Source organism: Bombina bombina, chromosome 2 (genome assembly GCF_027579735.1).
Source record: "Bombina bombina isolate aBomBom1 chromosome 2, aBomBom1.pri, whole genome shotgun sequence".
Taxonomy (NCBI): Eukaryota; Metazoa; Chordata; class Amphibia; order Anura; family Bombinatoridae; genus Bombina; species Bombina bombina.
In genome coordinates, this window is record NC_069500.1 from 37,927,718 (window position 1) to 37,942,912 (window position 15,195).

At 39.6% G+C, this 15,195-nt stretch overlaps 1 protein-coding gene across 5 annotated transcripts in view; it reads left to right on the forward strand.

The window, feature by feature from the left end:
- Positions 1 to 15,195, forward strand: part of RUSC2 (RUN and SH3 domain containing 2) — a 175,456-nt gene that overhangs the window by 130,326 nt on the left and 29,935 nt on the right. For all 5 annotated transcript variants that reach the window (XM_053701023.1, XM_053701024.1, XM_053701020.1 and 2 more), the window contains one exon: positions 1,775 to 1,880. In XM_053701023.1, coding sequence (XP_053556998.1) covers positions 1,775 to 1,880 — 106 coding nt within the window. The remainder of the gene's footprint in view (positions 1 to 1,774; positions 1,881 to 15,195) is intronic.

Genomic DNA, 15,195 nt, shown 5'->3' on the forward strand with positions numbered 1-15,195 from the left:
GCACACACAGCACAGCGTACAGCTACAGATAATAATAATGACTGCTGATATAAACACCTGCACACACAGCACAGAGTACAGCTACAGATAATACTGACTGCTGATATAAACACCTGCACACACAGCACAGGGTACAGCTACAGATAATAATACTGACTGCTGATATAAACACCTGCACACACAGCACAGGGTACAGCTACAGATAATAATACTGACTGCTGATATAAACACCTGCACACACAGCACAGGGTACAGCTACAGATAATAATACTGACTGCTGATATAAACACCTGCACACACAGCACAGCGTACAGCTACAGATAATAATACTGACTGCTGATATAAACACCTGCACACACAGCACAGCATACAGCTACAGATAATAATACTGACTGCTGATATAAACACCTGCACACACAGCACAGCGTACAGCTACAGATAAGAATACTGACTGCTGATATAAACACCTGCACACACAGCACCGCGTACAGCTACAGATAATAATAATGACTGCTGATATAAACACCTGCACACACAGCACTGCATACAGCTACAGATAATAATACTGACTGCTGATATAAACACCTGCACACACAGCACAGCGTACAGCTACAGATAATAATACTGACTGCTGATATAAACACCTGCACACACAGCACAGCGTACAGCTACAGATAATAATACTGATTGCTGATATAAACACCTGCACACACAGCACAGAGTACAGCTACAGATAATAATACTGACTGCTGATATAAACACCTGCACACACAGCACTGCGTACAGCTACAGATAATAATACTGACTGCTGATATAAACACCTGCACACACAGCACAGGGTACAGCTACAGATAATAATACTGACTGCTGATATAAACACCTGCACACACAGCACAGCGTACAGCTACAGATAATAATACTGACTGCTGATATAAACACCTGCACACACAGCACAGCGTACAGCTACAGATAATAATACTGATTGCTGATATAAACACCTGCACACACAGCACAGGGTACAGCTACAGATAATAATACTGACTGCTGATATAAACACCTGCACACACAGCACAGCGTACAGCTACAGATAATAATACTGACTGCTGATATAAACACCTGCACACACAGCACAGCGTACAGCTACAGATAATAATACTGACTGCTGATATAAACACCTGCACACACAGCACTGCGTACAGCTACAGATAATAATACTGACTGCTGATATAAACACCTGCACACACAGCACTGCGTACAGCTACAGATAATAATACTGACTGCTGATATAAACACCTGCACACACAGCACTGCGTACAGCTACAGATAATAATACTGACTGCTGATATAAACACCTGCACACATAGCACAGCGTACAGCTACAGATAATAATACTGACTGCTGATATAAACACCTGCACACACAGCACAGCGTACAGCTACAGATAATAATACTGACTGCTGATATAAACACCTGCACACACAGCACAGCGTACAGCTACAGATAATAATACTGACTGCTGATATAAACACCTGCACACACAGCACAGCGTACAGCTACAGATAATAATACTGACTGCTGATATAAACACCTGCACACACAGCACAGCGTACAGCTACAGATAAGAGGCTTATGTATTAAATACACCTATAATGTGAACTTAATAAATATATATTTCAATACACCTACAACTCACCTATAGTTGATACATGGTTTACATTCATATAATACAAAGAACTGGCATTTAAGGCATATTTATTTTTATTCCTCTGTCTAGGTCCTTCCACCAAACTCCTGCACAGCTTGTGTAGTAAAGTTACTCAGTACCCTGAACTAAGTAATCACAGTATGAGATTCAATGCTTTCATCTTTGGTCTTCTCAAGTAAGTAAGAACTATTCATAGATAAAGGTATAGAGAGTTCAAAAATGAAATGTTTATGGTGCATTTTACTTTTAAATAGAAGCATTTCTCCAACATTGGTGTGTCCGGTCCACGGCGTCATCCATTACTTGTGGGATATTCTCCTCCCCCACAGGGAAAGGCAAGGAGAGCACACAGCAAGAGCTGTCCATATAGTCCCTCCCAGGCTCCGCCCCCCCAGTCATTCTCCTTGCCGCTCTGAACAAGTAGCATCTCCTCGGGGATGGTGAGGAGTTTGTTGTGTTTAGTTGTAGTTTTTTATTCTTCTATCAAGAGTTTGTTATTTTAAAATAGTGCTGGTATGTACTATTTACTCTGAAACAGAAAGAGATGAAGAGTTCTGTTTAAAAGAGGATTATGATTTTAGCAGACAGTAACTAAAATCAGTTGCTGTTCCCACACAGGACTGTTGAGATGAGAGAACTTCAGTTGGGGGGAACAGTTTGCAGACTTTTCTGCTTAAGGTATGACTAGCCATTTTTCTAACAAGACTGTGTAATGCTGGAAGGCTGTCATTTTCCCTCATGGGGATTGGTAAGCCATTTTCTTAGTCTCAAACAGAATAAAGGGCTTATTATGGGCTATACACTGGTAGACACTCTTAAGGTCTAAATCAATTGCTTTATTTAAGTATTATATGCAGTTTGAAGTTGAATTTCACACTTTTATAACATTGGGGAACGTTTTTTTAGCACCAGGCACTTGTTAAGACACCTTCCCAGTCAGGAAGGGCCTTTCTCTGTAGTAGGCAGAGCCTCATTTTCGCGCCATTACTGTGCAGTTACTTTTGATTACAGTACATGCAGCTGCATGTGTGTGGGTCTGGAATCCACTAAAAACGTTCCTAGAAGGCTTCATTTGATATCATATACCCCCCTGGGATTGGTGAAGTCGCAGCAAAGGCTGTAGCTGGGACTGTAAGGGGGTTAAAATTAAAAACGGCTCCGGTTTCCACATTTTAAGGGTTAACAGCTTGAAAATTGGGGTGCAATACTTTGAATGCATTAAGACACTGTGGTGAAAATTTGGTAAAGATTGGATAATTCCTTCATAGTTTTTCACATATTCAGTAATAAAGTGTGCCCTGTTTAACATTTAAAGAGACAGTAACGGTTTTGTTTTAAAACGGTTTTTGTGCTTTATTAACCAGTTTAAGCCTGTTTAACATGTCTGTACCTTCAGATAGATCATGTTCTGTATGTATGGTAGCCAATGTGGTTCCCCCTTCAAATATGTGTGATAATTGTGCCATAGCGTCCAAACAAAGTAAGGACAGTACTGTCACAAATTGTAAAGTTGCCCAGGATGATTCCTCAGATGAAGGAAGTAGACATAGTTCTACATCATCTCCTTCTGTGTCTATACCAGTTATGCCCGCGCAGGCGACCCCTAGTACTGCTAGCTCGCCAATGCTTGTTACTATGCAGCAATTGACGGCAGTAATGGATAACTCCATAGCTAATATTTTATCCAAAATGCCAGCATTTCAGAGAAAGCGCGATTGCTCTGTTTTAAACACTGTAGAGCAGGAGGGCGCTGATGATAATTTTTCTGTCATACCCTCACACCAATCTGAAGTGGCAGTGAGGGAGGGTTTGTCAGATGGGGAAATTTCTGATACAGGAAGAATTTCTCAGCAGGCAGAACCTGATGTTGTGACATTTAAATCAAAATTAGAGCATCTCCGCGCATTACTTAAGGAGGTGCTATCTACTCTGGATGATTGTGACAATCTGGTCAACCCAGAAAAATTGTGCAAGATGGACAAGTTCCTTGAGGTCCCGGTGCACCCTGATGCTTTTCCGATACCTAAACGGGTGGCGGACATAGTGAATAAGGAGTGGGAGAAGCCAGGCATACCTTTTGTCCCTCCTCCTATATTTAAGAAATTGTTCCCTATGGTCGACCCCAGGAAGGACACATGGCAAACAGTCCCTAAGGTTGAGGGGGCGGTTTCTACTCTAGCCAAGCGCACGACCATTCCTATTGAGGACAATTGTGCTTTCAAAGATCCTATGGATAAAAAATTGGAGGGTTTGCTTAAAAAGATTTTTGTACAGCAAGGTTACCTCCTTTAACCTATTTCGTGCATTATTCCTGTCACTACAGCGGCGTGGTTCTGGTTCGAGGAACTGGAAAAGTCGCTCAGTAGGGAGACTCCGTATGAGGAAGTCATGGATAGAATTCACGCACTTAAGTTAGCTAATTCCTTTATTTTAGACACCGCTTTGCAGTTAGCGAGGTTAGCGGCGAAAAATTCAGGGTTTACAATTGAGGCGCGTAGAGCGCTCTGGCTAAAGTCTTGGTCGGCGGATGTATCTTCCAAGACAAAATTGCTTAATACCCCTTTCAAAGGTAAGACCCTTTTTGGGCCAGAATTGAAAGATATTATTTCAGACATCACTGAGGGAAAGGGCCATGCCCTCCCACAAGATAAACCTTTCAAGGCTAAGAATAAGTCCAATTTTCGTTCCATTCGCAATTTCAGGAACGGACCGGCTTCCAACTCGGCAGCCTCTAGACAAGAGGGTAACGCTTCCCAGACTAAACCAGCTTGGAAATCAATGCAAGGCTGGAACAAGGGTAAACAGGCCAAGAAGCCTGCTGCTGCTACCAAAACAGCATGAAGGGGTAGCCCCCGATCCGGGACCTGATCTAGTAGGGGGCAGACTCTCTCTCTTTGCTCAGGCTTAGGCAAGAGATGTTCAGGATCCCTGGACACTAGAAATAGTCTCTCAGGGTTTTCTTCTGGAGTTCAAGGAACTACCCTCAAGGGGAAGGTTCCACATGTCTAACTTATCTTCAAACCAAATAAAGAGACAGGCATTCTTACATTGTGTAGAAGACCTGTTAAAGATGGGAGTGATACACCCAGTTCCAACTGTGGAACAAGGTCGGGGGTTTTACTCAAATCTGTTTGTAGTTCCCAAAAAAGAGGGAATTTTCAGACCAATTCTGGATTTAAAAATTCTAAACAAATTTTTCAGAGTTCCATCGTTCAAATGGAAACCATTCGAACAATTTTATCTACAATCCAGGAGGGTCAATTTATGACTACCGTGGATTTAAAGGATGCGTATCTACATATTCCTATCCACAAAGATCATCCAAGGATTTTCACAAAGGTGCTAGGGTCCCTTCTAGAGGTTCTAAGACCAAGGGGTATTGCAGTGGCACCTTATCTGGACGACATTCTAATCCAAACGTCGTCTCTTTCCAAAGCAAAGGCTCATACAGACATTGTTCTAGCCTTTCTCATATCTCACGGGTGGAAGGTGAACGTAGAAAAGAGTTCCCTGTCTCCGTCGACAAGAGTTCCCTTCTTGGGAACGATAATAGATTCTTTAAAAATGAAGATCTTCCTGACAAAAGTCAGAAAGTCAAAGCTTCTAAAGCTTGTCAAGTTCTTCACTCTATTCTGCAGCCTTCCATAGCTCAGTGCATGGTAGTAGTAGGGTTGATGGTTGCAGCAATGGACATAGTTCCTTTTGCTCAAATTCATCTAAGACCATTACAACTGTGCATGCTCAAGCAGTGGAATGGGTACTATACAGACTTGTCTCCAAAGATTCAAGTATACCAGATGACCAGAGACTCACTCCGTTGGTGGTTGTCACAGGATCACCTGTCTCAGGGAATGAGTTTCCGCAGACCAGAGTGGGTCATTGTCACGACCGACGCCAGTCTATTAGGCTGGGGCGCGGTCTGGGATTCCCTGAAAGCTCAGGGTCTATGGTCTCGGGAAGAGTCTCTTCTCCCGATAAACATCCTGGAACTGAGAGCGATATTCAATGCTCTCCGGGCTTGGCCTCAACTAGCGAAGGCCGGATTCATAAGATTCCAGTCAGACAACATGACGACTGTAGCTTACATCAACCATCAGGGAGGAACAAAGAGTTCCTTGGCGATGAGAGAGGTATCCAAGATCATCAAATGGGCGGAGGATCACTCCTGCCATCTATCTGCAATTCACATCCCAGGAGTAGACAACTGGGAGGCGGATTATCTGAGTCGTCAGACTTTCCATCCGGGGGAGTGGGAACTCCACCAGGAGGTTTTTGCCCAGTTGACTCAATTATGGGACATTCCAGACATGGATCTGATGGCGTCTCGACAGAACTTCAAGGTTCCTTGCTACGGGTCCAGATCCAGGGATCCCAAGGTGACTCTAGTGGATGCATTAGTGACGCCTTGGTCGTTCAACCTAGCTTATGCATTTCCACCGTTCCCTCTCCTTCCCAGGCTTGTAGCCAGGATCAAACAGGAGAAGGCCTCAGTGATTCTGATAGCTCCTGCGTGGCCACGCAGGACTTGGTATGCAGACCTGGTGAATATGTCATCGGCTCCACCATGGAAGCTACCTTTGAGACAGGATCTTCTAGTGCAAGGTCCATTCGAACATCCAAATCTAGTTTCTCTCCAGCTGACTGCTTGGAAATTGAACGCTTGATTTTATCCAAGCGCGGGTTTTCAGATTCAGTGATAGATACTCTGGTCCAAGCCAGAAAACCTGTGACTAGAAGGATTTACCATAAAATATGGAAAGGATATATCTGTTGGTGTGAATCCAAGGGATTCTCATGGATTAATATTCCCAGGATCCTCTCCTTTCTACCAGTTTCAAAGAAGGAACATTTGTTACACCATTTAGATGTAGTCCGTGCTTTAAAGTTCTATTTAGAAGCAACAAAGGATTTCAGACAAAACTTCTTTTTTGTTTGTCGTTTATTCTGGTAAGAGGAGAGGACAAAAAGCTACTGCTACCTCTCTTTCTTTCTGGCTGAAAAGCATTATCCGATTGGCTTATGAGACTGCCGGACGGCAGCCTCCTGAACGAATCACAGCTCACTCTATTAGGGCTGTGGCTTCCACATGGGCCTTCAAGAACGAGGCTTCTGTTGATCAGATATGTGAGGCAGCAACTTGGTCTTCTCTGCACACTTTTGCCAAATTCTACAAATTTGATACTTTTTGCTTCTTCGGAGGCTATTTTTGGGAGAAAGGTTTTGCAAGCCGTGGTGCCTTCTGTTTAGGTAACCTGATTTGCTCCCTCCCTTCATCCGTGTCCTAAAGCTTTGGTATTGGTTCCCACAAGTAATGGATGACGCCGTGGACCGGACACACCAATGTTGGAGAAAAGAGAATTTATGCTTACCTGATAAATTAATTTCTCCAACGGTGTGTCCGGTCCACGGCCCGCCCTGGTTTTTTAATCAGGTTTGAAAAATTTCTCTCTCTATACACTACAGTCACCACGGCACCCTATAGTTTCTCCTTTTTTTCTCCTAACCGTCGGTCGAATGACTGGGGGGGCGGAGCCTGGGAGGGACTATATGGACAGCTCTTGCTGTGTGCTCTCCTTGCCTTTCCCTGTGGGGGAGGAGAATATCCCACAAGTAATGGATGACGCCGTGGACCGGACACACCGTTGGAGAAATTAATTTATCAGGTAAGCATAAATTCTCTTTTTTGCACTATTCTTCCCTTAGCAAAAAGGTTTTAGTAAATGTTTTTACTTTTTTAATGGCATATGTATATATGCACGAGGGCCTGTGCACCAGTATTCCAACACCATGCCGGCACAGAGAGCTGCCGTGGTGTTTATTGCATCTGTGAAGATTAATTGTGTCATACACGCTATTGCTGACAAGTGGCAATAGCTAAATGTCTTAGTTGTCTGCAGCAAGGACTAGTGGAAATTACTTACAATTTATTCAAATACAATCATAAAATCACAATTTATATAGGAGAACAATATAGAGTGCGCACTCATAAAAAACATGTAAAACTAAAAAAGGGGGGTCTTCCCTCTGTAGTTTTAATTAAGTGTGGCTGTATACACAAATAACTAATGTTATTATTGATTTTTTTTTGGATGATCGCAAAAAGATATGGCTCGCACCTTCTGCTCTGAAGACTCACTGAAATGCCACTTTTATTATGTGTTTATACTTGCACTGTGTGTTAGCATCCAACACTTTTAACTTTCCTGTATGCAGCTTGTTGTCTGTGTTTTCTGTTACCTCTTTCTCCAAGTTCCTTTATGCAGTCAGAATCTCCTTAGGACTGAAAGGTTATTACTGTATTAACAGCTTTTTTCATCTGGTCCCTAATTGTGTAGGTGATCTGTAATCACAGCTTAGGGGTCATTCCAGAAAGACACAATAGTTTTCTTTAAGCAGTATTTTTTCCTTTTTGCAGTCTTGGAGTCTCTAGCACTGTTCAACTAGTGCCTGAACGGAGTTCAATCAGAATGTTGTAATTCGTTTTTTTCCCTCCTTGATTACGAGTCTTGCGTTAGCCTTAAAAAGCAGCGTTGAGAGGTCCCAACGCTGCTTTTTAACACCCACTGGTATTACGAGTCTTGCAGGTACTGGTGTACCGCTCACTTTTTTGGCCAGACTCGAAAATACCACAAATCCAAGTCAATTGCTTATCCTATTTTTTCAATGGGATTTGCCTAACGCCGGTATTACAAGTCTTCCAAAAAGTGAGCGGTACACCCTCTCCTGTCAAGCCTGGTACCGCATTTAAAGTCAGTAGTTAAGTGTTTTATGGGCTAATGCTGTAGTATAAAACTCTTAACTAAAGTGCTGAAAAGTACTCTAACACCCATAAACTACCTATTAACCCCTAAATCGAGCCCCCCCCACACCGCAAACACTAAAATAAAAATTTTAACCCCTAATCTGCCGAACCGGACATCGCCGCCACTATAAAAATATATTAACCCCTAAACCGCCGAACTCCCGCATCGCAAACACTATTTAAATTTTATTAACCCCTAATCTGCCGTCCCTAACATCGGCGACACCTACCTACATTTATTAACCCCTAATCTGCCACCCCCAACGTCGCCGCAACTATATTAAATGTATTAACCTCTAAATCTAACCCTAACACCCCCTAACTTAAATATAATTTAAATAAATCTAAATAAAATTACTACAATTAAATAAATTATTCCTATTTAAAACTAAATACTTACCTATAAAATAAACCCTAAGCTAGCTACAATATAACTAATAGTTACATTGTAGCTATCTCAGGGTTTATTTTTATTTTACAGGCAACTTTGTATTTATTTTAACTAGGTAGAATAGTTATTAAATAGTTATTAACTATTTAATAGCTACCTAGTTAAAATAAAGACAAATTTACCTGTAAAATAAAACCTAACCTAAGTTCCAATTACACCTAACACTACACTATAATTAAATTATTTCCCTAAATTAACTACAAATAAATACAATTAAATACAATTATCTAAAGTACGAAAAAACCCCCACTAAATTACAGAAAATAATAAAATTACAAGTTTTTAAACTAATTACACCTAATCTAATCCCCCTAATAAAATAAAAAAGCCCCCCAAAATAATAAAAAGCCCTACCCTATACTAAATTACAAATAGCCCTTAAAAGGGCCTTTTGCGGGGCATTGCCCCAAAGTAATCAGCTCTTTTACCTGTAAAAAAGTACAATACCCCCCCAACATTAAAACCCACCACCCACACACCCAACCCTACTCTAAAACCCACCCAATCCCCCCTTAATAAAACCTAACACTAACCCCTTGAAGATCACCCTACCTTGAGAAGTCTTCACCCATCCGGGCCGAAGTCCTCAACGAAGCCGGGCGAAGTGGTCCTCCAGACGGGCAGAAGTCTTCATCCAGACGGCATCTTCTATCTTCATACATCCGGCGTGGAGCGGCTCCATCTTCAAGACATCTGACGCAGAGCATCCTCTTCATCCAACGGCTTCTTCAACAATGATGGGTCCTTTAAGTGACGTCATCCAAGATGGTGTCCCTTCAATTCCGATTGGCTGATAGAATTCTATCAGCCAATCGGAATTAAGGTAGGAAAAATCCTATTGGCTGATGCTATCAGCCAATAGGATTGAGCTTGCATTCTATTGGCTGTTCCAATCAGCCAATAGAATGCGAGTTCAATCCTATTGGCTGATTGGAGGTTTTATTAAGAGGGGGTTGGGTGGGTTTTAGAGTAGGGTTGGGTGTGTGGGTGGTGGGTTTTAATGTTGGGGGGTATTGTACTTTTTTTTACAGGTAAAAGAGCTGATTACTTTGGGGCAATGCCCCGCAAAAGGCCTATTTGTAATTTAGTGTAGGGTAGGTTTTTTTTATTATTTTGTGGGGGGGGGGGGGGTTATTTTATTAGGGGGATTAGATTAGGTGCAATTAGTTTAAAAAACTTGTAATTATTTTATTATTTTCTGTAATTTTTAGTTTTTTTTATACTTTAGATAATTGTATTTAATTGTAGTTAATTTAGGGAATTAATATAATTATAGTGTAGTGTTAGGTGTAATTGTTACTTAGGTTAGGTTTTATTTTACAGGTAAATTTGTCTTTATTTTAACTAGGTAGCTATTAAATAGTTAATAACTATTTAATAACTATTGTACCTAGTTAAAATAAATACAAAGTTGCCTGTAAAAATAAAAATAAACCCTGAGATAGTTACAATGTAACTATTAGTTATATTGTAGCTATCTTAGGGTTTATTTTATAGGTAAGTATTTAGTTAATGATAGTTATTTTATTTAGATTTATTTAAATTATATTTAAGTTAAGGGGGGTTAGGGTTAGACTTAGTTTTAGGGGTTAATAACTTTAATATAGTGGTGGCGACATTGTGGGCGACAGATTAGGGGTTAATAAATATAGTTAGGTTGCAGCGACATTGGGTGCGGCAGATTAGGGGTTAAATAAATAAAATGTAGGCGATGTTGAGGGCAGCAGATTAGGGGCTCATAAGTATAATGTAGGTGGCGTCGGTGTCCGGAGCTAATAATATATTGCAGGTGTCGGCAATGTCGTGGGCGGCAGATTAGGGGTTAATAAGTGTAAGATTAGGGGTGTTTAGACTCTGGGTTCATGTTAGGGTGTTAGGTGTAGACATAAAAAGTATTTTCCCATAGGAATCAATGGGGCTGCGTTAGGAGCTTTACGCTGCTTTTTTGCAGGTGTTAGGTTTTTTTTCAGCCGCCTCTTACCCATTGATTCCTATGGGGAAATTGTGCACATTTTACCAGCTCACCTCTAACGTAAGCAGTGCTGGTATTGAGGTGAGATGTGGAGCAAAATTTTGCTCTCCGCTCACTTTTCTGCGGCTAACGCCGGGTTTGTAAAAACCCGTAATACCAGCGTTGTCTTAAGTGAGCGGTGAGAATAAAATGCTCATTAGCACCGCACACCAAAAAACTTGTAATCTACCCGAGTGTTTGTGCTCCAAAAGGAAAACAGTTCAGCAGCAGCTAATCAATTTTAACTAGTTTTAGCCTTGTGCAGGCCTTTCTCAAGATGCTGCTCTGACATTTTTCCTGGCTATTTAAAGCCAAAATATTAACAGTTTATCTGCTGGACTTAATTTGGATAACTTGAAATGTGAATCATAGCTCAGTTAGTGTCCTTATTTATTTTGCATGTGAAATTGCCACTTTAAGTTACTAAATGACTTTTCTTTGTCTTTAATTTTTTACCAACATATTATTACTTAATTCATAAAAGCATTTGTTTCTTTAGCCAACTTTGAGCTCGCTGACAACTGAAAGTAATTTACGGCTCCATTTTAGTACCAGGTTTCCATTGAAAAGATTAGCGTGTTGCACGCAGTCGCTCTTTTCAGCCGTACGTAAGTTTGAACTGCCAACCGATGTCGGATTCAACGAAAAGCGCGCCATAACAAGTGCATTGCCATAGTAACCCGACCTCTGTCTATAAGAATAGCGCCTGCGCTGCGCTATAATTGTGCCTGCGCTCTTTACCTGTGATTGCCTCTAGAGAGAAAGACACAGGAGCTAGTTGCGCTGGTAGGAGTTTGGTGGTTTGGATATTTTTTTGAGAGTTAGTGAATAGTTGGAGATTTGTTTTTTATATATTCTTATTGTAGGCCTCATATAATATTAGGAACACACACACACATCCATACATTAGTTAATTAACACACATTAGTTTATATACACAAACACACACACACACACATCCATACATTAGTTATATAACACACATTAGTTTATATACACACACACACACACATCCATACATTAGTTATATAACACACATTAGTTTATATATACACACACACATCCATACATTAGTTATATAACACACATTAGTTTATATACACACACACATCCATACATTAGTTATATAACACACATTAGTTTATATATACACACACACATCCATACATTAGTTATATAACACACATTAGTTTATATACACACACACACATCCATACATTAATTATATAACACACATTAGTTTATATACACACACACATCCATACATTAGTTATATAACACACATTAGTTTATATATACACACACACATCCATACATTAGTTATATAACACACATTAGTTTATATACACACACACACACACACATCCATACATTAGTTATATAACACACATTAGTTTATATATACACACACACATCCATACATTAGTTATATAACACACATTAGTTTATATACACACACACATCCATACATTAGTTATATAACACACATTAGTTTATATACACACACACATCCATACATTAGTTATATAACACACATTAGTTTATATATACACACACACATCCATACATTAGTTATATAACACACATTAGTTTATATACACACACACATCCATACATTAGTTATATAACACACATTAGTTTATATACACAAACACACACACACATCCATACATTAGTTATATAACACACATTAGTTTATATACACACACACACTCACACACACATCCATACATTAGTTATATAACACACATTAGTTTATATACACACACACACACACACACATCCATACATTAGTTATATAACACACATTAGTTTATATATACACACACACATCCATACATTAGTTATATAACACACATTAGTTTATATACACACACACATCCATACATTAGTTATATAACACACATTAGTTTATATACACACACACATCCATACATTAGTTATATAACACACATTAGTTTATATATACACACACACATCCATACATTAGTTATATAACACACATTAGTTTATATACACACACACATCCATACATTAGTTATATAACACACATTAGTTTATATACACAAACACACACACACATCCATACATTAGTTATATAACACACATTAGTTTATATACACACACACACTCACACACACATCCATACATTAGTTATATAACACACATTAGTTTATATACACACACACACACACACACATCCATACATTAGTTATATAACACACATTAGTTTATATACACAAACACACACACATCCATACATTAGTTATATAACACACATTAGTTTATATACACACACACATCCATACATTAGTTATATAACACACATTAGTTTATATACACACACACACACACATCCATACATTAGTTATATAACACACATTAGTTTATGTACACACACACACACACACACACACATCCATACATTAGTTATATAACACACATTAGTTTATATATACACACACACATCCATACATTAGTTATATAACACACATTAGTTTATATACACACACACATCCATACATTAGTTATATAACACACATTAGTTTATATACACAAACACACACACACATCCATACATTAGTTATATAACACACATTAGTTTATATACACAAACACACACACACATCCATACATTAGTTATATAACACACATTAGTTTATATACACACACACACATCCATACATTAGTTATATAACACACATTAGTTTATAAACACACACACATCCATACATTAGTTATATAACACACATTAGTTTATATACACAAACACACACACACATCCATACATTAGTTATATAACACACATTCGTTTATATACACAAACACACAAACACATCCATACATTAGTTATATTAGTTATATATTGAGAATATACATAGCATCCCTGGGCAAAGGTTTCATTTTGAATAGGTGATATATGCTTGCATATATTTTTCTATGTACATACATATTGATATTTCTTCTATAAGATACTACAAGTCCACGGATTCATCCTTTACTTGTGGGATATTATCCTCCTGCTAACAGGAAGTGGCAAAGAGCACCACAGCAGAGCTGTCTATATAGCTCCTCCCTTGACTCCACTCCCAGTCATTCTCTTTGCCTACTGTAAGTAATAGGAAGGGTAAAGTGAAAGAGTTGATAAAATGTTAGTTTTTATTTTCTTCAAGCAAGGACGTTCCCTAAGGTGGAGGGAGCTATTTCTACCCTAGCTAAGCGTACAACTATACCTATTGAGGACAGTTGTGCTTTCAAAGATCCTATGGATAAAAAATTAGAGGGTCTTCTAAAGAAAATATTTATTCATCAGGGTTTTCTTCTGCAACCTATAGCGTGCATTGTTCCTGTAACTACTGCAGCTGCTTTTTGGGTCAAGGCTCTTGAGGAGGCTCTTAAGGTTGAGACCTTATTGGATGATATTTTAGATAGAATTAAGGCTCTCAAGCTAGCTAATTCTTTTATTACAGATGCCGATTTTCAACTGGCTAAATTAGCGGCAAAGAATTCAGGTTTTGCCATTTTAGTGTGTAGAGCCTTATGGCTTAAGTCCTGGTCTGCTGATTTGTCATCAAAATCTAAGCTATTAGCTATTCCTTTCAAGGGTAAGACCCTATTCGGGCCTGAACTGAAGGAGATCATTTCCGACATCACTGGAGGAAAAGGCCATGCCCTTCCTCAGGATAAGACAAATAGAATGAGGGCCAAACAAAATAATTTTCGTTCCTTTCGAAACTTCAAAGGTATTCCCGCTACCTCCTCCCCTGCCACAAAGCAGGAGGGGAATTTTGCTCAATCCAAGTCAGTCTGGAGACCTAACCAGACCTGGAATAAAGGTAAACAGGCCAAGAAGCCCGCTACTGCTTCCAAGACAGCATGAAGGGGCAGCCCCTGATCCGGGACCGGATCTAGTGGGGGGAAGACTTTATCTCTTCGATCAGGCTTGGGCAAGAGATATTCAGGATTCCTGGTCATTAGAAATTGTGACCCAGGGGTATCTTCTAGAATTCAAAGATTCTCCTCCAAGGGAGAGATTTCATCTTTCACAGTTGTCTGTAAACCAGACAAAAGAGAGGCATTCTTATGCTGTGTAGAAGACCTATATACTAAGGGGGTAATCTGCCCAGTTCCAAAAGCAGAACAGGGGCAGGGGTTTTACTCCAATCTGTTCATGGTTCCCAAAAAAGAGGTAACCTTCAGACCAATTTTAGATCTCAATATCCTAA